Source organism: Solanum stenotomum, chromosome 3 (assembly GCF_019186545.1).
Source record: "Solanum stenotomum isolate F172 chromosome 3, ASM1918654v1, whole genome shotgun sequence".
Classification (NCBI taxonomy): Eukaryota; Viridiplantae; Streptophyta; class Magnoliopsida; order Solanales; family Solanaceae; genus Solanum; species Solanum stenotomum.
Window position 1 is genome coordinate 38,962,143 of NC_064284.1, and position 27,019 is coordinate 38,989,161.

Sequence of the window (27,019 nt, forward strand, 5' to 3'; positions counted from 1 at the left end):
CTCTCTCCCAACATATGTTATGTCTCTTTTTACTATACTGGCAAAAGTGGTTAAGAAATTGGACAAACTTAGGAGAGATTTCCTTTGGCATGGTTGCAAAGAGAACAAAGGATACAATTTGGTCAAGTAGGCGACAATTTTGCATAGAAAAGATAAAGGTGGCTTGGGCATCAGAGATTTGAGGAAGCATAACAACAGTCTTTTGATGAAATGGTTGTGGAGATACACTGAGGAGAGGCAAGCTTTGTGGAAAGATTTGATTAAATGTAAGTATGGGGAGGATGGATTCTGGTGTAGTAACATAAGCACGGATGCTTATGGAGCGGGGGTTTGGAGACCTATTAGAAACTTATGGCCCAAGTTAGAAGCAAATTTACATATCAAGGTGGGGGATGGAAGGAGAACTAGATTCTGGTGGGATGTATGGATCAAACAAACCCCCCTAAAAGACCTGTTTCCTGATCTATTTATTTTGTGCACCAATTCTGAGGCAATGATCAGTGATTGCTGGACAGTACAAGGTTGGAATCTCTATTTCAGAAGACTTCTAAATGATTGGGAAATAGAGAGAGTAGCCAAATTGTTGGAGAAAGTGGGGGATTTTGCAGGCACCAATACTGACAATGATGTTGTTAGATGGTCACACAGTAAGGATGGGATCTTCACAGTTGGCAGGGCATATAAAAAGGAGTGCAACTCGCAAAGTAGCAGATACCAGAGTTCATGGAAAAATATCTGGAGGACTGCAGCACCAACAAAAGTTTAATGCTTTACTTGGCTGGTCATTAGAAAGGCATGCTTGACACATGAAGTCTTGAGGAAGAAAAGAAAGATCATACTTCCGTGGTGCTCTTTATGTGGAAAGACGGGGGAAACTAACAGTCACCTATTCTTACATTGTACTTTCACAGCAGAAATATGGTCCATGTTTCTCAACTATTTAGAAGTGAAATGGACTATGCCCGAACATACAGCTGATTTACTTAGTTGTTGGATCAGGAGAGGAGGTAGCAAGAGACAAAAGACCTGGTGGAATTTGATTCCACATTGCATTTGGTGGACAGTGTGGAAGGAGAGGAATAGTAGGAATTTTGAAGATATATCCAATTCCATTCACAAGGTTAAATGGAATTGCATTGTATCTCTATATTTTTGGTGTAAAGAGATAGGATTAGAGGATTCAGATCAACTTTTAGAACTCTTAGGATCCTTGTAACTATTATGCTTTTTGTTCTTTTCTGAATTTTTTTAAAGGTCCCCAGCATATCCTTAATGCTGAAGAATACAATGTTTACCAATTCTCAAAAAAAAAAAGAAAATAGAGGCATAAGAGACAAGAAGTAGTAATAGAAAAGTAAGAATGAGAAATACAAAAATTGTAAAATAATAAAAATACTAAAAATAATACTAATACTACTAGCAAGGAGATAGCATGAAAGCAGAGATACAAGATACAATGGATAAAATATGGTGACAAAAACACAATTTTTTTCACACAATTGCTACATCTCATAAGAGATTTAATTCCATTGATCAATTGGAAGTTGATGGGAGCATGGTTACTGACCCTAAGGTGATCAAGAAGAATGCTTAGGCCTTAGAATTACTACCAGAACCTGTACAAGGAGCTGAAGCTTGGAGGCCTGAGTTGCAGCTTCATAAAGTACCAGTAATCCCTAGTGAAGAACAGGAATGGCTACAAAGACAATTTGAGGAGGATGAGATTCTAGATTCTATCAAATTGTGTGTGCAGAAGGCTCCTAGACCAAATGGCTGTCCAATGATGTTCTTTCAATCTTCTGGGAAATGCTGTAGGAAGATATCACAAAAACTATTAAATTCTTTCATTCCAACTAGGTTTTTGAAAAAAGTTTCACTGCCACCCTCATAGTTTTTATCCCAACGAAACTAGGTGTTGCTGTTCTGAAAGACAACATACCTATAAGTCTGATAAGGTGGATATATAAAATCATTGTCAAATTGCTAGCTGAAAGATTGAAGAAGGTGGTGAACAAGTTGGTCTACAAACATCAGATGGCTTCATAAAAGGCAGACAGATCATGAATGCTGCACTTATTGCCAATGAATTTATAAATTCAAGAATGAGAGGAGTAGAACCTGGTGTAGTGTGCAAACTTGATATTCAAAAAGCTTATGACCATGTAAATTTGAAATTCTTATCAACATCCTTAGACAAATGGGTTTTGGGCTTTTGGCAACAAATGGTTGAGTTTGATTGAGTTTTGTATAAAAACAGTCACGTTTTCTGTTCTAGTAGATGGTGAACCTGTGTTTGTTTTCCATCAGAAAGGGGTCTCTTTTTGAGACAGGGTAATCTTCTATCTCCTTTCCTTTTTTATTTTGGCAATGGAAGGTATTAATAGCATAATGAGAATTGCGTTACTAAATAAGTGAATCGGGGATTTCAAATTGATGCAAAGATGGGCAGGAAAGGGAAATTTGTCATTTACATTATTATGCAGATGACAGAGTCAATTTTTTGTGAGCCAGTTGCTAAACAAATCACCTACATCAGACTGAGGCTGGTAGTAGTTGAAGCTGTTGTGGGATTGAGGGTCAACTGGGCAAAACAGTATGTTCCCTATCAAGTTCCTCAGATTCATGAGTTGGCAAGCATTCTAGGCTGCCACATGACATGTCAGAAATCCAGAACCATGACCACCTAGATGGATTCCCCTCGGCTAGATGATTCCAGAACACTAATCAAAATCGAAATTGGATAATGGTTGCCCTTTCAAATCAGTGATTTAGGTTGAGAACCCTAGAAATAAACTCTCTCAGTTCCTCATAATTTCTCCATGATTCTACCTAAACAATCTACTCATAATCACGCAATAAACTTAACTAATAGATTGGATCATTACCTTTATGTGTTGGGTCGAAAATCCCTATTTTTCTCCCTTTCTTTTCTTTTCTCTCACTTGCATTTTTTTTTGATGAAATAAGAAGGATATCATTAGCAAAAAGCATCAAGAAGATGCGAGCATTACAAAGAGATTATCAGCTCCCAGGAAGGCAAAAAAGCTATCACAACTATCAACATACATCTACGGAGCTAATAAATTCTAGGAAAGAATCAATAGTAATGACAGAGGAGTGGTTTACCCAACTAAAAGGTCTAATCAAACAATAGCCTTAAGAGAGGAAATGGGAGTTGGGATGCCATCAAAACATCTTTTGTTCCTCTCTATCCATAAACACCACAAAATACAAGCGGGAACCAAAGACCAGATCTTTTTGATGGACTTCCCTACTTTACAGGAACTCCAACACACAAAAGCCTCTCACAAAGTGCCTGGCATGGCCCAAGTCATACCAAAGAGAGAAAAGAACATGCTTCAAAGATCTGTGGCAACAATGCAATGAAGAAACAAGTGATTGATAGATTCTGGGTTGCATGAGCACATGTAGCATCTGTTGGCTAAACGAAACTTCCTCCTCATAAGATTATCTTGTGTCAAGCAAGAACCATTAAGACTAACCCAGCTGAAACATATCACTTTTGGAGGCATCTTAGTTCTCCAGATAAGTTTCCAGGGCCATAGATCAATAAGTGTCTTCCTTGAACTTAGATGTAAGTAGCCTTCTTTGACTAGCCATCCTTGTTGCTTCCCCAAGTGAGTCTATCCCTGCTTTGGCTGTGGACTGAGCTGGTCTGGATGGAGGCCATGAGGGCCATAAATTCTTCCAACTCCCAGTCATTTAGATTTCTCCTCAGAGTCACATTCCAAGTATTATCTTCCCAACACTGAGAGATGGTTGAGTCTGGATTGGAGGCAATCTGAAATATTCTTGGAAATACGTTCATAAGAGGGATGTTTCCCAGCCAAGTGTCTTTCCAAAACTGGATGTGCTCCCCACTTCCGACCTTGAGAGTAGCATTGCTGTAGAAGACCTCCCACAACTTCCTTATAGCTTTCCAGACCCCTGTACCATAAGGAATTGTGACTTCATTAGAGCACCAGTGACGAGTGCTACCAAATTTTTCTTGGATCACCTCCTTCCATAGACCAATTGTCTCCTGATTGTACCTCCAGTGCCACTTCATAAGCATACACTTGTTATGTAATGCCAGGTCTTTAATCCCTAAGCCTCCAAACTGCTTTGGCATGGTGATTTTGGCCCATTTTGCAAGGTGGAATTTGTGGTCCTTACTATTATCTTCCCAGAGGAAGTCTCTTCTAATCTTGTCAAGATGATTTTGCACCTTAGCTGGCATGGGGAAGAGGGACATAAAATACGTGGGAATACTATCCAAGACACTATTGATGAGTGTCACCCTGCCCCTAGTGAGAGATATTGTTGCTGCCAGGAAGCCAATCTTCTTTCAAACTTTTCCACAATACCACTCGAAGCCCCACCTGATTTGTAACTAAAAACCCAATGGTAACCCCAAATAAGTTGTGGGAAAAGATCCAATTGAGCAACACATGATGTCTGCCAAATTCTCCAAGTTAGGGACCTCATTGACAAGGTAGATAATACTTTTAGACATGTTAATGTGGAGTCCCGACATGGCTTCAAAAAGCATAAGAGTGAGGTTAAGGTACTGCACTTGGGATTTCTCAGCTTCACAGAAGATCAGTGTGTCGTCAGCAAACAAGAGATGTGATATAGAAATTGTTCGACCAGAACCATTGCCCACCATAAATCCTTCTAGCAAATGTAATTGTTTGGCCTTTTCTTTCATCCTACTTGCGTTTTCTTCTTTATCTTTTCCTGTGTTGTGTTCTGCTTCTCTGCTTCTTCCAATTTCTGATTTTCTCACATTTATTATTTATAGCTCCATGGCTTTTTTTTTCCTTCCCCCATTCTGGGCTTGACCTACTTTTTTTTCTTCTTAATTCATTTTCTTTTATATAAATTATCAAATAACCCTTAATATATGGGTTATTACATTCTCCCCCACTTAAAATAACGTTCGTCCGCAAACGTGGCCAAAACTTTTTGAACTGTCAAAATATGAACGCTCACCATGCATGTCCCACTTGTACTCTTAAGTAGTCTTCCGTAGTAGATAATTATGGCAACTTCCTTAAAAGCGCAATTCTCACTTACCTACACTATCTTAGTAAAATAACATGAGTCGAGTCATAAATGTATTCGCGGAAAGTATATACAAATATAACATGTACTTCTGGTAGCATAACAAGTCTCTAGCTACGACAACAACGTATTACCCAAAACCTTATCGGCCATATGCTTGAACAACAGCTCATCCTTCTTTCAATATCTCACACAATAGCACTAAAAGCAGTATGGCCATATGCTGGAACACCAGTTTATCCTTCCTCGCAGAAGAGCTGGCTGAGGAAAAGCATTTGTTTTATGTTTGTCCTAGAACATTACACTAGACTGTACAGGATAAGGATCTGAGATCTCTTGACCCATATGAACCAGGTGATACAAAGCAGCAGCTAAACTATTAATGAATATTTAGGTTTCTCAGATGATTAGTGGAACTGGTTGTTCCATGTAGGTGTCATGACCCAAAGTTCAATTCTATGTGATTTATATGCCTATATCTTTTAATCTTCTAGTGGTCCTTTCAATTTAGAAAAACCCATTGTGTTTTATTGATCATATTGTTTTTTGTCGTTTCTTACAATGTGCTTTCTAAAGAATAAGAATTGAGGGATGATAAATCATTCTGGTTATTGCCAGAAAATATGAAGCCACTCATGAATAAGTTGGTAAATTTATGGACGAGAATTTCTTATAGACTTTGCTAACTAAGATATTTTGATAATATTACCCTTTGGGGTGGCCCAGTGGTTTGGGCTTGGGACTTCCATGTTGGAGGTCTCAAGTTCGAAACCCCTTGCCAGCGAAAGCAAGGGGTTTGCTTTCTGGGTCGAGCTTGTCGCACCGGGCTTGCCTAGTGCGGGTTACCTCTCCTATGTGGTTTGCGAGCTATTGCATAGGAGCGGGGGTTTTACCCTGTGCATATCCAAAGGGTAGCGGCCGTGGGTTTCCCTTGTTATAAAAAAAAGAAGAAGTTATTTTGATAATATTGATTACTTAGAAGAATATAATATTAAAATGGTAAAGAGGACATAGTATTTTTTTTAACAATAAACATAAATAGGTTAAAAGAATTGTTACAAAATATTAAAATAAGGGAGGTACATGTAATATCGTAAACCACAAGGAATGTCAGTGTTACGGAATGAAAAACCTAAAGTGAGGTCTTCGAAATTATCCCTAGAATGTTTTAGCCTTTTTTTTTGTTTAGGGTGGGTGGGGGATCATACCTGTTCCTTTTTTCATTACCAAAATTAAAATGTTTTATTTTGTATGTGCAGCAAATTCAGTGATATTTATGATGAAGAATTTTTTGTTAAAACCCTAGCAAATGATGTAAGGGTGGTGGACAAGGTTCCTGGTCTTATTATGGAACGGTTTGATTACAATATGACCAATGTGTACAACTTCAGGATCAAGGCATTGTCCTCTGTTTCGTACTACCGGGGGACAGTTCTTCCTAAGATGGTTGAAGAACAGTGAGCTTCTCTATATCTTTTGCTTTCTTTGTCTCTCCTATTCCCTCCTGGTTTGAACTGCTTCCATTAAGTAACTGTACTAACAGATAACTCTCACCTATAAGAGATCACTTCTCTGTGGTAAAAGCTGTCAGTGCTAAATATCGAAAACTCATTATAATTCCTAGTTTGGAAATTTTTGAGAAAGTTAACATTTTATAGACAAAATACACCAATAGTGTATTTCAGTAGTAATTACATCAGGAGTTTAAAGTTAGCAAAACCAAAAATATCTATCGCCTATACTCATCCTAAACTATCTAAAAAGTGAGTAATATCCTCCACCTTTATGGGGAATACATTGTTACACCAAAAATAAAAGGTTATATGGCATGACATCAATTTTGGAAATTGTCACATAGTTTGCCAAACTAGTTAGTTTAATTATAATGAACTGCGTGCCTCTTTTTTTTGTACTGTCCTTTCCCCCCTTTGATTTCCACTTCTACATCAACTTTACGCTGATAGATTATGCCCAAAAGTTATTGCTACGGGAGCCTGTGATACTTCTTTATGTCTGTCTCATCCTCTTGTAATGACAGAAAGAATGGATGCATCTCACGACGCAAAATTGAGGCCATCGCCAGCGTGTGAAGGTGTTAAAATTGTGTATATAGTATTATGTAAATCACTTAGGTTTGTTGGAAATGATTTCTTGATATTAGGAAATTATTGATTCGTCTTTCGGTTTAGGATATGTAAAGGCTGCTATTGAAACACCCATTGTATTGAAGGGAAGAAAACCAAGTTTTTCTTTCAATGTTTTCTTCCTTTCTTATTCTTTCACATGGTATCAGAGTTCGTGGTGATTGCTCTCTGCAAATTTACCAGCAACTTCACAAAAGAGAATATCGTCACTATCATTTACCACTGTGAAAGTTGCTCTCCGGCTACTGTCAGGTCACATTATTATCTTCATGAGTTCTGTGCAAAATTCAGCACCACCACTATGCCCAGGATACTCCGGCGAGCAAACCCGGACCATCCAAGTCCATATCGGAGCCACCACACATCACTAGCAGTATAGACTCCGGTGACGCTTTAGACATGTGTGCTGGGTGCGTAATGCCTTTTCTAGCCACCCTTTGAAGCAGATCTCCTCCTTGGGGATTCGGCCAATCATACCAATCCCACCAATATAATGTTTTGTAATTTCAGTTCACCGGAATCCTACTTTGGTGATTTCAATTGTCTTTTCCAGCATATTTCCCTCTTTTGGCACTTTCCGGACTTCAGATTCTGTCCTTTGAGTCTCCTATCTTTTTGGAATCCACCCCAGGTATTTTATGTGAACTCGGGCGACCAAGTCACTATTTCAATCAATCTAGATTTTCTGGCGACACCTCTTCATTACACTTGGGGTTCAACTGAAGCGTATGGTTCACCAGATTCAGCTTTAAAATTTCCTCCCTCTTCTGTCCATTAAAATAAGCAGTTCCTGGGTTCCTTGCTCTTGATTATTTATGTTGATTCTCTTGCATAACTTTGAGAAAATTTGATCCAGTACTTTGAATGGTCAGATGGTTTCTGTACCTGAATATATTCAGTTCCTTTGGCATAAGATACGTAAGTAGACATCCTCTGAGAGAGCTTATGTTGTTCAGACCAGTAACACTGTCGCTTGTGTTTCTCAACCTTCTTCTATCAGTCTTTGGGTCATCAATTATGGTGCATCTGTGTCACAGCCCGAAATCGGATCTTGATGGCGCTTACCATAAACCCCCAATAGGCAAGCCAAATCCAACAACAATTGGTAAAATAAAACTAAAATTTTCTAACCAGAAGCAATAACAAGATAAGAGAAGGGCCATAGCATAGATATGTACATAATGGTACCAAATATACAATAAGGCCAAAAAGAGACCAGGAAAGACAAATATATATAAGAACCAAACCTCGGGCCTGGTATCACTGGTACAAGAGCATCTAAAGTACAAGAGTAGAACTATATACAACCCGTCTATCTAAACAAAATACAAAATAAATAGACAGTAAAAGAGAGAGGAAGCAGCAAGTTTTCGAACGCCAAAAGCTCGCCATGATCCAAACAACGACGACCTCGGAAGATCAAGAGTCAACCAGGGTGGCTCGTACTAGGTACTAGATCAAAAAAAGATGTAGAAGTGTAGTATGAGTACCAAAACACGGGGGGTACTCAATAGGCATCATAGATCGACTGAGCTCAAATAGAAAACCATATAAATATAAAAGGCACAATAGTGCTAACACCTGTGTTACTCGGACTCTCCAAAATTGTTGCTGCACCCGAGTCAGATTCTCCAAAATGTACTACTTTTAGAGTATCCGACACGCACCCATTGACATTTTTGAAGAGTCCGAGCAACATAGACTAACACTATGGATTAGAGTCAACTATAATCATACTCCAAAGCATTGATAGTGAAGAAACCAATAATTAGGGATAATTCAAACTTAAAGCAAGTCATCCACAAGCAAACATACAATGTGAAATGATGCAATGATTATGTGGCCAATGCATAAAAGTAAGAAGTTTTGGAATCACCTCGCCGGCCGCCTTATAGGCTCCTTGAAACATTCCGTAGACCTATCGGAGCTCAACTGCATATGCAATAAATGTAAAGCCCATAATTGCATCCGCGGGTCGTCGGAGCTCATCTACATATGCAAAAAGGCAGAAAAGTGCAACCCAAAATCATCCCCCGGGCTCACTATAGAGAGTAAAACTGTCCATCCCTCAACAGAACTTCGGAAATCAGTGAATGTAGCACAACTCTCTTTCACAAGTCCGAAATCTTATAAAATAATTCAATCCTCCATAAAAGCTCATGTTTCAATAGTAAAATTAGTAAATTTAAGTAACATCTCTATGAACTCAAATCCCAAGAAAATGATAACAATCTCTCATAAAACTCCATTCTTCCCTAATAAACCAACAACATGCTCCCTTGGGGCCCAAATCAAGTAAAATCTGAGGTAGATTAGTTTCAAAATAGAAAATCCATATTTTCTCATCTCAATACATGGTCAAATGCAGATGCCATGTGCACGAATGCATGCCAATTATAATCAAACCATTCACAATACATTCATATTACACAAACCATTAGCGTAAATACCCTTCACAACACAATCCTAATAACTTGGAACTCCAGCTAGTTCTACTCCAAGGCATTAGACCCACAATCACAATAACATACTTAAAGCTCAAAAATATCAAAATAAACACGCAATCATACTAAAAAGCAACCAATGCATCTAAAACTAAGTTTAAACATCCTAAAAACATTCTATGGATATTACAAAACCAACCAAAGGCTAAAATCAATCAAAACTAAGGCATAAAGCTAAACTGCAAGTCTAAAGTCCGGAAAATGGCCAAAATATAACTAAGGATCATACAAGCCCAATAGGTCACCCTACAATCTTCGTAACGATCATGCAACCCCATTTATATAGAAACTAACTAAGCTAAGTCTAAAGAAGGAAGCCGTAACCTACCTCAAAGAGGAAACCAAACTTGAACAACTATTCAAGAGCTTTTCCCTTTCGAAGGGGACTTCAACGTTGCCAAGCTATAAAAAAACAAAAGCTACACGTCAGTACAAGACTAACGATACCCATATCAATTTCGTGAAATTTGGACCGAAAAACGCATCAAAATTTGACCCTCAGACTATGACAGCAAAACGGAAAACTAACTACGTCATTATGTCCCTCTGAGGTAAGGATTACACGCCCTAAGGTTGGGTGAAGACGGAAATGTAATTGGACATCCAATTGTCCATAAAGCTTACTTTAAAGAATTGAAAATCAAGGATTTTGAGATGCCAATCAAGAATAAACGGAATCGAAGCTAGAATAAGCAATAGAAAGTCAAAGGGAGGAGAATTACCTTTGAATTAATATAAATGGACACGAAATGAGCAATGTCACCTCAAGTCGAGCTCTTCAATGGAGGATATTGAGTTCACTGACTTGGAGAAATGAGAGAAGAAATAACTAAAAATACTCGGTGATCACCGCCCTGGCAGACTAGAGGGCGCCGGAGCAACGCCACTATAGCAAAGAAGGACCCGCATGAGCGGAGGTCAACGGAAACCTCTAGCTCCACGTAAGTAGATAGATACCAAAAGGTGCGAGAAAACTGCACTGCGGCGGTCACCAGCCTGCGCTAGTGCAGCTGGCTCACCGCAGGAGCGGCTATATCAACAACTTGGGATAAAAATCCTAAGTTCCGAATGAACCTTCAAGATTTATCCGGGGTCCTATGAACACAAACCGGATATGCTACCTAACCAGAAACAAAATTCTGGACTCAATAAAATCGCTGAAACAACCAACGGAGGTCATCTAGACAAACTGTTGACCCAAGTCAACACTACAACCAAACACACTAAAACCAACAAAACACAAGAACTTCCAACTCAACCCGATCATTATGGGATCCGAACCAAAGGTCTTGCTATACCAAACTCAATGTTTCGGAGCTAACAACACTGACGGAAATCTCATTCGAGCTCGTTTACCATAATGTCGACTGAAGTCAATTCTTTTAACATAAAAGCTGCAAAATGGGGAAAACTCACACATCTCTCCCGACCACCTCGAGAAGCACGCCACCCATCGCAACATATCAAACTCACAACATAGAAGCTACGAGGGGGCAAAATAGTAAAAGCACAGAGAAACACAGAAAATGACCATGAGGGTCATTACAATTCAATCACATATCTGATGGTAAATCTCTTTTCTTTACTATTTATCCACAAACCATGGCTACTAAAATACGTCAAGCTAGTCCACTTCCTTTCTTAAGTTTGAATTCAGTACAGGGCAGTTGATTGGCACCATACATGAATTATATAAACTTTATTACCATATTTGCCCTAAATCACCATCGCCCACAACTTGTCCCATTGCTGATTCACCTGATTTATTACATAGGTGGTTGGTACATCCAGAATCTCGAAGCTTCAAAAAATTGTACTTGGTTTCTTATAATTGCCAATTTTACTGTGTCATGTCAACTCGATAAGCAGATCCGTTCCCCTTTCCCTTGATGTCCTAAATATCGGGCAAATTCTCTTTCACTTTAGTTCATATAAATGTTGGGGGGTCCTAGTCAAAGAAGTTATACTATGATATTCCGCTATTTTGTCAGTTTTATTAATGATTTTTCGTGGCACTTGGATATTCTTAATGAAAAATCAATCAGAGTTGTTTTCCATTTTTCAGGCTTTCCATGCTGAAATCCAAAATCAATTTGGGGCTTCTATCTATGCATTTCGTATTGATATACACCATAATACTTATCTTTTTAATTTCAGCAGTTTATGAATTTTTGTAGGATTATTCATCAACCGTCTTGTCCATACACATCTCAACAAGATGGGGATAGTTGGGAGGAAGAATAAGCATCTCATTGAGATCGCTCTCACCCTACTCATACAATCTCATGTTCCATTGCGTGTTTGGGATGCAATTCTCACATCCTCTTATCTTGTTAATGATTGCCTCCCTCAACTATCAAGGATCAAGTGCCACATTCTATTCAGTTCCTCTTCCTACCTTTGTTCTCTCTTCCACCATGTATCTGCGGTAGCACGTGCTGTTAAGACCCGAAAACTCTAGCCATGATGACATCTACTATCACCCGCTAGTAGGTAAGCCAACCCCTAATCCAGAACGACAAGTAACAAACATACATGGTAGAAACCATAAATAATAGGAGATACAAATATAACATAAAGGAACATTGGAAGATAATATAAAAACCAACATAGCATGAATAAAGATCCACCCCAAAACTTGGGTAGTCATATGTACAAAGTTGCTACACAGAGTACCAGTCCCGAAAGTAGACCAAAAATATACAAACTTGTATCAAAATGCAAAAAACTAGTCAAGCTATATAGAAGGAGACATGTATGATCCAAAACGTCGTAAGCTAACCCTCATCTCCGAGTCGTGTCGACCATGCTTCTAGCCTAAAATGTTGACCAAGGTCAAACTTAGGCCATAACTTGTTAGTTAAAACTTAGGCCAACCCAACTCCAATATGAAAGCAATAACAAAAGATAAAATTTTTAAAGCTTCAAAATAGTCAGATACTAGCTCAAGGATGTATATAAAAATACAACACACTCAAAACAATAGATACCAACTCAAAATTTATAAAAATACAATGACATACTATTTACTCTTATTTGGAAGATTCTCTAATCGACATCCATCACTATGAGCAACGTGATGATACAACGTCTCTCCCACGCTGCCAGAACTGTCCTATACCTTGTCGGGGTCCTCAACTAAGTGCATCCACTAAGCTCTGCCCGAAGGCACTTAAGATTCATCTAAAAAGTATGATCTTGACCCATGTTGGCATACATGGTTTATGAGAAATGTGAGTTGTCTGAACTCATCCCTATGTCGGTGCTCAATACTACCAATAATATATACTTATGCTCTAATGTGTAAAACATACTCTTTCTGTAGTTTGAGATAGTTGCTCAAACTATCCTCTTAAAAGAGGTAACTACTCTGAAATATCTTTGAACTCATAAACTCTTTTTAGAAATCAAAGTTTCTCTTTTCTCAACGTAAAAATGATACATTTGGGAATACTTAGTTCCCTTAAACTTTAATCAAAATTGTCTCTTTAAACTTTCCCTAAAACCCAGTTTAAAACACAATGATTGGCTTTCAAATCAAGACTTATAACTCAAAATAGCGTTCATGCTGAAATATAGACATGAACGAATCAACTCAAGGATCTCAATAAGATTATAGAAAACTCAGTACTCAGAACTCAAGAACTCAAAACTCAGAATTCAATGATACTACTCATCTAAAAAATACTTAATTCATAGGGTTCATGCAGAATTATGACATGAACGGCTCAACTAAAGGATCTCAATAACAATATAGAAACTCATGAATACAACTCTTCTCATTCGCATACTCATTTACTCAAGACTTAGCTCAAATCTATAGTTAATTGCAAAAGACTTCTCAAAATGACTCAAAAGGACCTCTTGAACTTTCCTCTTAACTTTACTTTAATTTGAAATGTAAATTACGAGATGTGATTAGGATATGTAGGATCTCTCAAGGATCAATGAAGACTTTAACAGTTAATATCAAAAAGAGAACGAAGACACGATTCAAAGGAACACCGACGCGACGCGACGCAGAGAGGTAATTAAATTTTTGCTCGCGAAAAGACTTTCTAGACAGATGACTCCGTATCCTCTCCGCGTTGCGGAGAGGGGGTGTTCGATTGAAGATGGAAATTTCAAGCGTCTCCGCGACGCGGACCTGGACGTGAATATTTGGCCCTTTTTTTTTCTTCTTCTTCCAAACTCACTCTAATTCATAAACCCAATGCAATTTCATTGAAATCTCTTTCAAATTCTATAAAAAAATAGCACTCATTCGCAAGACCCTTACCTCAAAAACTCAAAACATCCATTTGTTAAAGAATAGAAGCTAAAACTCAAGAACTTCTCAAGAATCTCAATACAAACGATTTCAAGAACGAACTCACAAATGAAATTTCAAGATTGACGTGAGAGCGAACAAACCCAACACTATGAGAAGCTTACATACCTAGAAGAACTATGTTCTTGAAGAAACTTGAAGGAAAATCTTGGAAGATGAACCCTAGCCTTTGAGTTTCTTGAAGTTCTTGAGCGTAGAAATTTAGGAGTGAATGAGAGGGTTTGGTCATGAAAACTGATTTTTCTTCACGTTTAAGGTAATTTAGATTACTTCCTAAGGGTTTTTAGGACTAAAATACCCTGAAAGAAATAAATAAAACGAGTTGGACGTCGAGATAGTTTTCCAGCGGACACTGAGGTCCGTATTCACTCCGTAATGCGAAGCCATCGCGGAGATGCTGCCAGGTTAGAGCATCTCTAGTAAATCAGTCATAACTTTTTACTTAGAACTCTGATTGAGGCAAACTTGGTGGCATTGGAAAGAGGACTCGAAGACCTTCAATTTGATAGGTCATGGACCACTAACTCTTTATGTGCTAAAATATATGGTCGATTGAAGTTGACCAAAAATTAGAAACTGATGGGTGACTCGAACAAATTTTTCTATTTAGTCTTTTTTTGAAACGCGAGGTGTTACGCCTAGTGACCTTAACACCTAAGAAAATTTAGAATCACTCGGTAAAATCTTATTCACAAGGAAGAATGGTTCGAGTCTTGACTTAAAAATTTTCGGGGTGTTACATTATCTTCCTCTTGGGATCATTCGTCCTCGTGTATGAGCATAGGTCGTAGACAAAATTCTGATATATGAGACATCAACCCAATGTTGAAACGACGTACTTTGAGGGATACGTTGGAGTATGAATGGATCAATATGCCACTTTAACTCTTTCTGAAGACATCACTATCTCATTCTCAACACTTGACTTGATTTCTCATCTTATCATCTCACCCTTAGGTCTGAAACTGATACTTTAAAGCTATGGATCTATTCCATCATCTCTAAAGTAGTCTACATTCAATTTACTCTAACTCTCAGGAAAGTCTAATTCCATGTCTACTAAACTCTCCATATCCAAGTACTAAGATTCCCTTTGCGACCTCTTTCTAAGATGCTTCTCTTAACCTCTTTTCATTGGCTTATAATGCCGCGTCATCTAACTCTTAAGGTAAAAAATAATGCTTACATTAGCCTATTCCATATGACAACTCAATTATGCTATCTAGGCATACATGAACTCGATAAACTTAATTATAACCTCATCTGACTACTTACAATCTCGGGTACACCTCTTAATACTCTTGTTAATCAGTGACTTAGTCATACCTCATTTCTCTCATCTAAAAGTCAGAATCTCACACTTGTACCACTCCTATTCTTTGCAGGTAACATCGTACTTCCTCACCTACTCTAAAACTAACATCATCACCCTCATGTTGCCATCATTTTTTCACAACACATCTCAAATTCAAGCTTAGTGTGTAGTACTAAACACATATATTAGTATAATTGCTCACATACTATACTAACTTCCGACTACTAGATAAAATTAAGAGACACTCGCTCACTAAGACCTCATGACGAGTAGTAAATCTTTATCTCTCAGTCTACATACTTACATATTACTCTCACATTCCACTTCACAACTTAAGTACTATTTACCCACTTACTATACATTATTTCTTAATTAGTTCTATAATCCTCTAAATACTATGGAGCTCTCCTTTCAAAAATCATAGGCCTAGCTTAGAGCTATCACCTCATGAATACTCCTGCTCTTCTATTCAACACCTACACTTGGTCGTTACTAACACAATGACACCTCATGATAAACTCATTTCTAGTTAAAGTATACTCTAACTCATCCATACTAGTAACTCTTACTCAACTTTCTATCATGAAATCTACTCTAACTCATCACTTTTTAGTCTACAAAGAAAACTCCTCATTTAAACTTATTGGATGCATGACTACAACAACATAATTTTCCTCATCGCTATATCCCTTTCTTAGATACTATACCTCTACATGCATTCTTCTAACTCTGGGCATTACTACTACTGCTTATGACATCGTAGCTCATACTATCTTTTCGGGTGAAAATACTACCCAAGCTCTAAAACACACTTTCTCATGAGGGTCTCAACTGAAACAAGGTTTAGAGAAGAGAGTCTGAGAGTACATCTCGTTTTTAGCTCGAACGCAAGATTCATATGAATAAGAGTGCATCTTTTGAATCTCAACACTTAGGCTCACTCACAAACCTTTCTCAAGATTTGTGCTGAGAGTAACTCATCGATAAGGATCTAACTTTGCTTTTCAACCACCTTTGTATGAGGGGTAGTCGAATGGATATAAGAACACTCGAGTTAGAATAAGTTCATTATGACATAATTCTATCACACGATTTAGAGTATGGAAAAGGGAACTTTTCTTAAATATTTGCGGTCTCTCATTTATAGAAGTGGGGCCGTCACAACCATAAACAAGATCCTACCGACATTACTTCATAGACACTCTAGGACACTTCAACTCTGTGCACTGATTCCAAGTTTGTCATGACCCGCGCCTACACCCTGCACATGGCCAACACTCAAGAACCATTGCTGATCTCCAAGCGAACCCTTATCGTGGCTGACTCCAAGTGAAAAACTAATTCGAGCAATAATAGACTTAAAGCTGAATTAAATTCATTAAACTCAAATACTCAACTTTATAAAGTCTGGAAAATACTTAATAGAATTACTTATAGTTTGTAAAACAACTCAAACGAAAATACATACTGAACTTAACTATCTATGAAGCCTTTACTATTACGGAAGGATATTGGACAAGACTCACGATATCTCAAAACAACTAAACTGAAAGTAAATGTGAAGTCCTCCAGAATACAATGAGGCTCACCAAAAGCTAACTGTAGAGTGATCTCAACGAATGCGCCTGTTGATAATCTTGAACACTTGTATTTGCATCATAAAAAAATGCAGGTCGAATGACATCAGTACATTGAATATACGAGTATACAAGGAGAACTAAAACATAGCTAACTGAAGTGATAACATGGGAAGACCATACTCACCTCAACTCAACTCCAATATGAAAACAATACTAAAAGATAAAATGTTTAAAGCTTCAAAATAAACAGATACTAACTCAAGGATGTATATAAAAATACAATAAACTCAAAACAGTAGATACCAACTCAAAATGTATAAAAATATAATGACATACTATTTACTCTTATTTGGGAGATTCCCTAACCGACAACTATCACTATGAGCAACGTGATGATACAACGTTTCACCCACGCTACCAAAATTGTTCTATACCTTGTCGGGGTATGGAACACCTCAACTAAGTGGTCTACTAAGCTCTGCCCGAAGGCACTTAGGATTCATCTAAAAATTATGATCTTGTACCCATGTTGGCATACATGGTTTATGAGAAATGTGAATTGTCTGAACTCATCCCCATGTCGGTGCTCAATACAACTCCCAATAATATATACTTATGCTCAAATGTGTGAAGCATACTAGTTCTCTAGTTTGAGATAAATTGCTCAAACTATCCTCTTAAAAGAGGTAACTTCTCTGAAATATTTTTGAACTCAACTCTTTTTAGAAATCAAAGTTTCTCTTTTCTCAATGTAAAAATGATACATTTGGGAATACTTAGTTCCCTTAAACTTTAATCAAAACTGTCTCTTTAAACTTTTCCTCAAAACTCAGTTTAAAACACAATGATTGGCTTTCATAGACTTTCAAGACTTGGAACTCAAAATAGAGTTCATGCTGAAATATAGACATGAACGAATCAACTCAAAGATCTCAATAACATTATTGAAAACTCAGTACTCAGAACTCAAGAACTCAGAATTCAGAACTCAATGATACTACTCATCTAAAAAATACTCAATTCATAGGGTTCATGCGGAATTATGGACATGAACGGCTCAACTCAAGGATCTCAATTACAATATAGAAACGCATGAATACAACTCTTCTCATTCTCATACTCATGTACTCAAGACTTAGCTCAAATCTATAGTTAATTGCAAAAGACTTCTCAAAATGACTCAAAAGGACCTCTTGAACTTTCATCTTAACTTTACTTTAATTTGAAATGTAAATTACGATATGTGGTTAGGATATGTAGGATCTCTCAAGGATCAATGAAGACTTTAAGAGTTAATATCAAGAAGAGAACGAAGACACGATTCAAAGGAACACTAGCGCGACATAGAGAGGTAATTAAATTTTTGCTCGCGAAAAGACTTTCGATACAAAAGACTCCGTATCCTCTCCGCGTTGCGGAGAGGGGGTGTTCGATTGAAGATGGAAATTTCAAGCGTCTCCGCGACGCGGACCTGGACGTGAATATTTGGCCTTTTTTTTTTCTTTTTCTCCCAAACTCACTCTAATTCATAAACCCAATGCAATTTCATTGAAATCTCATTCAAATTCTATAAAAAAACAACACTCATTCGCAAGACCCTTACCTCAAAAACTCAAAACATCCATTTGTTAAAGAATAGAAGCTAAAACTCAAGAACTTCTCAAGAATCTCAATACAAACGATTTCAAGAAAGAATTCACGAATGAAATTTCATGATTGGCGTGAGGGCGAAGAAATCCAACACTCTGAGAAGGTTACATACCTGGAAGAACAATGTTCTTGAAGAAAATTGAAGGAAAATGTTGGATGAACCCTGGGCTTAGCGTTTCTTGAAGTTCTTGAGCGTAGAAATTTAGGAATGAATGAGAGGGTTAGGTTATGAAAACTAATTTTTCTACACGTTTAGAGTAATTTAGATGACTTCCTAAGGGTTTTTAGGACTAAAATACCCTTAAAGAAATAAATAAAACGAGTTGGAAGTCGGGATTTTTTTCTAGCGACCAGTGAGGTCCGTATTCAGACCGTAACGCGGAGCCATCGCGGAGCTGCTACCAGGTTAGAGCGTCTAGTAAATCAGTCATAACTTTTTACTAAGAACTCTGATCGAGGCAAACTTGGTAGCGTTGGGAAGAGGACTCGAAGACCTTCAATTTGATAGGTCATGGACCACCTAACTCTTTATGTGCTAAAAGATATGGTTGATTGAAGTTGACTTAAAACTAGAAAGTGATGGGTGACTCGAACAAATTTTTCTCTTTAGTCCTTTTTGAAACTCGAGGTGTTGCACCTAGTGCCCTTAATACGTAAGAAAATTTAGGATCACTCGGTAAAATCTTATTCACAACGAAGAATGGTTCGAGTCTTGACTTAGAAATATTCGGGGTGTTACACTTACAAGGTATGGGACATAGAAAAAGCTTAAAATAGGATGGGCACTTCCATCTAATTTTCAAAATGCCTTTTTTGGATGTTCCAGCTTAATACCAATGTATTTAAATTCAGCTAGTAAACTTGAATGCAATCGGTAAGATGATAAATGATAGCATATAGTAGTTGATTATATCAATGATGTTCCTGTTATTGACACAATAACCATGATACTTCCAATCCTTTTGGAATGTATAGTTATTCCAACAGGATTGTCAGTAGTTGAGCTTTTGTGAAGACATCTTTTCCAACTTCAGTTCATTAGAGCAATGCTCAACTAACGACACTTAATTTTCATCAATTTATGATTTAATAACTATACAGAAATCAACTTTCGCGTAGAAAATTCGACTTTATAACTGTAATATAAGCTACTGCATCTTTATTTTAATTGTCCTTTTAAAATAGTCTAGTTTATTGAAAACCTAGAAAGAAAATATTACTAATGATATGAAGAACTTTTTAATTACAAAGGCAATGATATTCATATCAATAATCTGACCACGAATATAATACATAAATTAGTACAACTGAAGGTGAAGTTTTCCCTCATCATAAATGGTAACACTGAAGGTTTCTTTCAGTCCCAAAGGGGTCTCGGACAGGGAGATCCTATGTCTCCATTCCTATTCTTAATAGCCATGGAGGGACTGAATCATATGTTCAGGAAGGCAAAGACAAATGGATGGGGAGAGGTTTTAGTGCACAAGCAGGGAGAGGGGAGGAGCTGGAGAGATCACACACTTATTTTATGCTGATGATGCTCTTATATTCTGTGAGGCGGAGAAGACACATATTAGACATTTAAGAGCTATACTCTCTATATTTGAGGGCATATTAGGCCTCCATGTCATCTGGTTGAAGAGTCATCTCTTCCTTATCAATAATGTTGACAATCTGTTTGGGCTAGCTGAAGCATTGGGTTGCCTAGTAGATGCACTACCAACAAAACACTGGGACTGCCTTTGGGAGCAAAGAACAAAGAGCTGGAAGTGTGGTATGTGCTGTTGAAGAGACGTGAGAGGAAACTAGCCAGCACCTGTCTCTGGGAAGCAGGGTAACACTCATCAAATCAGTGTTGGATGGTCTGCCTACTTACATGATGAGCTTATTTCCAGTCCCCAAGAACATTGAGGCAAAGACTCGGCGATCCGCCGATGGGCAAGCTTCATCGCCAATCAACTGCTTCAACTTTTGAATTCTTGACTTCTAAGTTGGCGAACCCGATAGATGTCACCGAATGGACTTGACTTCATTCTCCAGTTGTTCTGATCATTTAGGCGAGCTGGATCGAGCTTGCCGTTCCATTCGGCGCATCGCCAAACTGCACTCTGGTTCGCCGAGTTGGCTTAGTTCATGAGTCAACTCGCTGGATCTTTTGGCGAGCTAGAAGCTCACTCAGCGAGTCGCCGAGTGATTTTTGCGAGCTCCAACCCTTCTTTTCTTCAGCTTTTCCAACTTTTTCACTTCTTTTCACAATGTAATGTCCTTGCCTTGTTATTAAGCCTTCATTGCTGCACATAAACAATTTAACATCAGTTATGAACTCAAAATAGGCGTTGAGGACACTAATTCATTAAGCAACAAGCCCTAAATGAGTCAAAATTCCCGACTCATCAGACATCATCACCTTTGTACAATGCTCTTAGGCTTCATAAGCCATTGTTCTATAAATCGATGCCTCATGATGGTTCTGATTTCTAATCTAATACCACAGGAATCATAGAACCAGAGATGTTTTGAAAACAAGAGTTGCTCTCTGCAGAAATTGAAGATGAACTGTCTAGTCCTTTTCTTTTTTTGGTGTAAACACGAATATCCTCAAGAAGAAGACGATATTCCTAGTATTTTAGATTATTTATGAAGCTTAGTAGGGACACCCCTCCCTCTGTAATTTTGTTGTAAGTATTACTGGAATACTTTTCTGAGTATTCCTTTTGTTCATAATACAAGTTACCTTTTTCAAAAAAAAAAAGAATCATAGGAAGTTTTTTCATACCTACCTTGGTTGCTACCTCACTCTACATAATAGGTGCTCTGGATCTTACTCATTATGAGTTCTACAACAGAGCAAATAAAAGGCCCCTGGATGTTGAATTGTGGAATTACTATTAGTTGGAATTACACTACCCTCCCAGACTCCACTCATTGGATTACACTGGATATGTTGTTATTTTACTATCAATAGAGAGTTAATTGCATAGTTAACTCTTCATGAAAAATGAAATCTTGAATAGAAACTTCCTATGTCATATTTTTTTACTAAACAAATTCTTATTGTTCCTTCTACTAAATTTTCTCCTGGCCCACCACATGTAAATTTCCTATGTGACCATCCTATTCTACAAGCCGAGATTTACTCAAATTAGTCATTGCAACTTAATATAACTATAATTTAACAAAAAAAACACAAATTTCTAGATTGATAGCCTTGAATTGAGGAAACAATACCTAAAACAATAGATTTTGCTTAACCTTGTTATGTGGAATACAAATGAGTATTTGTGATACTTAGGTAAGTTTAAAATCAGCTACTTCCAAAGAAGATAAAATTTGGCTACTACATCATAAAAAAATCATTATTTCTAGCTACTAAATTTGATCTTTATTTCACTCAGCTAAAACAACACTCATTTAGAGTGATGAAATAGAGAGTGAATAAGGAGATCTAAAAGAGGGAAAAGAGATGAGAGAGTCTATGTTTCTAGACATAGGTTTAATACGTCAGGCATAGCATGTAACATGCTATAATCAACCAACAGATTAAACTACTTACCTTGTGTATTGAATCAATATTGGAAGGGCTGCAATATTGAATCGTCCTTGTGAGTCCAAATGGTAGATTGGAAACATGGAAGCCTTGTGTAACCCGATTCCCAGCTACCACGTATCAATTAAAGCTCACAGTTGTGTTGGCGCTGAAAGAGGTCATTCCTAAGCTAAGTTGCGCGGACTCTTCACTTCGATGCCGCACCCGTGTCGGATTCTCCAAAAATACACTACTTTTGGAGAATCCAACTCGCACCCGTTGACATTTGTGAAGAGTTCGAGCAACATAGTTCCTATGTATTCTTGAAAGTTGAAGAAGGAGAATAGAAGGTTGTTTTGTTTTGGAGAATAGCCGAAGATTCTACTTCTGTTTTGGAGAAGAGAGGATGTTTCTAGGTCACACGTGGAGTGAGCACAATTAAAGAATTTTAATGAATAATGAAAAGGCAATTGACATTAGGCATTGGCATATAGCTGAACATAGCTCTCAATGAACTTACTAATGAGTCGACATAAAAATTAGTTCAAGAACTCAAGAATTAACACCAAATTACTAGAATATACATCCACAAATAGGTCCAAATAATGGAAATGGAAGAAATTGACTAGAGACGAAAACAGAAAGTGATTTTTTTGTGGCTGAAAACGAAAAAAAAGAAGCAATCAAATTGGATACGGACAGAATTCTGAATGAGATATTTTAAAAGTTGAAAAGAATTCTAAAGCAAGTTCAATTACAACCATTATCTGTTTTAACTAAGTGTTTAATGTATCCCTCAACTCCGACAACCATGAAATTCAGCCACAAAAATGAGATTTTTAAAGAGAACTTGAAAAGGCAATAGTTTTTTTTTTTTGTCATCAAATAAATAAATAAATAAAAATAATGCAGAAGATGAAAGTGAAAAAAAACAGAATATTTAGGAGAAAAAAAGAGGAGGATACCTGAACTTGTAAGCCAGTTGAAAGGATGAAGAAAAGTGAGTATTTCTTGATATTTTTTTTTTTGATTTGCACCGGGTGTCCGAGTCTCTTTGAGCCCCGACTAATCCCGGGGGTGCACAGGCCCTCGGCAAGGAGTTTCCCGCAAGTGCACCACGTGAGTATTTCTTGATATTCTGAAGTTCTATGAATGAAAGAGACTGCTTTAGTCGTAAGCAAGAGAGAATGGATACTTGTAGGGTTATGATTGCAATTGGAATATTATCAAGTGAAATTAATAAGTTCTTGATCGTTCTTGGTTCACTCTCGAGAGGGTACTTCTTGTTTATGTTTGGATCCATGATTGGATTTGGGGTTTGGAGAGATTGGGGAAGAAGAAGAGGGAAGTGACAGATACAGAGAACAATCTGGAATGGGAACGAAATAGGAGTTCATGGTTTGCTAAAAAATCAGTCATACATAATTCAGTTTACCCTTGAATAATGAGCATATTTAAATGTTTGCCCTTGGTCGTTCCAAGTTTCACCTTTCTAAATATAGTTTAATTGTTACTCATGCTACTACATAATTTAATTTGTATTTTACTAGATTCTGTCACCTCTATTTCAAGCCTTGTTTGGGTGACCGCCACTCCATTATTTCTCTTTTTATTTTCTTTGACTGAATGTTTTGTTTGTGTTAAGTGCAGGATCATCAGGATATCGCCGTTTGCTAATCGTTTGTCATTCGATGCTCCTCCAGCAGTTCAGCGGCTTAGGTGTCTGGCAAACTATGAAGCCCTTAGATTTTCAAACCCCATTTTGAGTTTAGGACAAACATTGGTTGCAAGAATGAAAGACCGAAGTGCAAATAATAGTGGGAAGTATATATCTGTGCATCTTCGCTTTGAGGAGGTTAGTTTTCAAGTAGTGCAAACTGATGAGCATGCATACTTTATGTAGTTCATATGATAGCATAGACTTCCGAGGGTAAATAGTCTTGATCACTTTTTTGTGCAGGATATGGTTGCTTTCTCTTGTTGTATATATGATGGTGGAGATAAAGAGAAAATAGATATGGATGCTGCAAGAGAGAGAGGATGGAGGGGCAAATTCACAAAACGTGGTAAAGTGATTCATCCTGGAGCAATCAGGATCAATGGAAAGTGTCCCTTAACGCCATTAGAGGTAATATTTTTTTGTCTTGTTGGCTAGATATTCAGTTGACTTCCTTATTCTGTTTCTTATTGTTAACTCAGTTGACTAAACCTTTATTTTTTTTCTCATCTGACGAAACGCTGGAAATAACAACTTAAGTAAAAGTAAAACCTTTTGTTTTGGATGTTTTAATGCCTTTCATTTCTTAGGGCTTGCTTTGAGCAGCCTGTGAGTTCGTTGTAAGATTACCTTTACCAAAGAATATTTTTGAAAAGTTATGTTTGACAAAGTGATGTGCAAGAGATGCTTGTGAAGATAAGATAGCTACATAACCATTTCAAAAACAAATTAGATAGTTGCATAAGATGTACTTGTGAGAAAGAGAAAGAAATAAGAGAAACTTCAGCTTGATTATTCTCTGAAGCCATTGGGGTTTAGATATCTATGTACATACACTAAGAAAGGAAAGAAAATAAAAATACATAATTATAGGAGTAAATCAAGTTGCACTATATTTGCAAGATCCTAAAATATTCTACAATACCCACGAGATTTTAACATTCCTCAAGTTGGTTCATATTAACCATATGTACCAAACTTATTACAAATGTAACTAATACGAGAACTAGTTAGGTACATGGTGAATATATGAGCTGATCATTTGACTTCACGAACTTTGTAGTTATGTCTCTTTAAAATAGTTTTTCTCTGACGAAGAGAAAATGATCTCAATGTGTTTAGTTCTCACATGAAACATCAGATTTGGTGCAATATGATGAGTAACTTGGTTATCTCACACAAGCAACTCCAACCACCAACGCCGTCTCAAATTAAGATCCTTCCCGTTGAATATGTACTGTAGGCTACAATGATGAATGAAGATCTCACAATGAACACCATAAAGATAATGCCTCCAAATCTTCAAAGCAAAAACTACCGCCACTAATTCCAAGTCATGTGTGGGGTAGTTCTTCTCGTGAACCTTTCATTGCCTAGAAGCATATCCAATAACCTTGCCATGCTGCATCAACTCACACAATATATTGTAAAGCCCTCGCCCTCTACAGGAAAATTCAGAATTGGAGCTGAAGTCAATAGGTGATGTAAGACGAGATACAACATAGATAGGTCCAAGAGATAATTAAGAAATTGAGGGGACATAGAAGAGAAAGAAAGTACAATCCCACAATTGAAGTAAATTAGAGACCAACAAATAGATTTGTGTTTCTCTAGTTTGAATAAACAACTGTAAGATTAAATTCAAGGAAGAAGAGAATTGAACTCATACATGAATAATCTTACTAAAAGATATTCAAGAGAGATCAAATGTAGAGACAAAAACCCACAATACTCACCAGTGTTCACCTAAAAATATTATTTACCCAAATAATCTTCATTCTATTTTATTTATACTATGGCTCGTTTGGTGTGAGGGATAAGAATAAATAATCCTGGGATAAAAAAATAGTCCTGGGATAAAATTTTGATGTCTTGTTTGGTTGACATGTTTGGGATAACTTATCCCACCATTTATAACATAGTGATGGGATAAGTTATCCTAGGATAACTAATCCCAAGATAATTAATCTTGGGATAAGTAGTTCCCAACCAAACGACCCCTTAGAGTTAACTAAGATAAGAAAAGACATAAATGCCCTTAATTACAATGCTATGACAAAAAAGATCCTAAAAACATATTGATATTCTTTTCTTGTATTGGTTCTTGATTTCCACACACCGAAACACTCTAAGCTCTTGATGTCAAGTAGAAATCCTTCCATGCAATGAATACTTCCCAAACTTACATCATTCTTCCCTTCTTGAAAAGAATTCGACCTTGAATTCAAACCTTGCAAAACATAGAAGGGAATTAATACCCAAGCCAAAAAATTAGCTTCCAAACAAGTTACATGCCACTTCCAAAAATGCACACTTTTATGATAGCGCCAAGAATCATGAAATTCTATAAAAATCACTTTTTCAAGCGTAATATCAAGAATTTGACTCAAAAGTATACCATAATCATAAAATAGCTAAAAGAAACTAATAATTCTAAATATTAGCTTTCAAATCAAAATTAGTTTCTTTAGAAACTTGGACCAAGTAGTTCCTCAATTCACAATTTGATGGTACTCTTCTAATCACAAAATTAAGAGAATTAACAATATCATTCACAACCCTTAAACGCAAAGTAAGCATTCCCCGGATCAAACACAAATATCGATCACAAAACTTTCTTGAGTTTCTCCCTTTTTTTTTTTGGTTAAAGAGTTTCTCACTTAGTAACTCACAACATGAATCAAATAACAACATTAAATAGTTTTCACTAATCATAACAACATCACTACTGTAAAGTTCAAAGACAGAGAAATTTACCTTCATGGCTTTAGAAGGTGCAAATATAAGCACTAGCCATTCAAACAAATCATTCTTGGCTTTAGAAGACAAAGATACCTCAAACCTTTTTGTAGCCCAAGAAGATTCTCCCATGGTAGATCCTCTCTTGATGTTGTTTCACAAATAAATCAAGAATGTTAGTAAATTCATCAAAAGAAGGATTATTACATTTATACCCATATTTGGCAATGCTTCAAATGGATCATATTTACATTTCTTTCTAGAAGCATTCAATAAATCGACCCAAAGCATATCCTCAAAAGTAAATCTAGAGTAAGTGAATAAATTGACACACAAGCTAGCATCTATAAAGGACATTCTTGATCTTTAGAGGACTTTTGAAAATATGATGTGCTTTCAACAAATATTTTGGGAGCTAGCTTGCTAACATCCAAACAATTGACACCC

General features: G+C 37.1%; 1 protein-coding gene across 3 annotated transcripts in view; it reads left to right on the forward strand.

Moving 5' to 3' along the window:
- LOC125859822 (protein ESMERALDA 1-like) overlaps positions 1–27,019 on the forward strand; it is a 55,586-nt gene that overhangs the window by 15,825 nt on the left and 12,742 nt on the right. For 2 of the 3 annotated variants that reach the window (XR_007445789.1, XM_049539657.1), the window contains exons 5-7: positions 6,327–6,524; positions 23,767–23,971; positions 24,077–24,244. Coding sequence is in view for 2 of the 3 variants with exons in the window: in XM_049539657.1 (XP_049395614.1) it covers positions 6,327–6,524; positions 23,767–23,971; positions 24,077–24,244 (571 nt within the window). In the remaining variant the exon portion in view is untranslated. The remainder of the gene's footprint in view (positions 1–6,326; positions 6,525–23,766; positions 23,972–24,076; positions 24,245–27,019) is intronic. The other variant, XM_049539658.1, reaches the window with a different exon arrangement.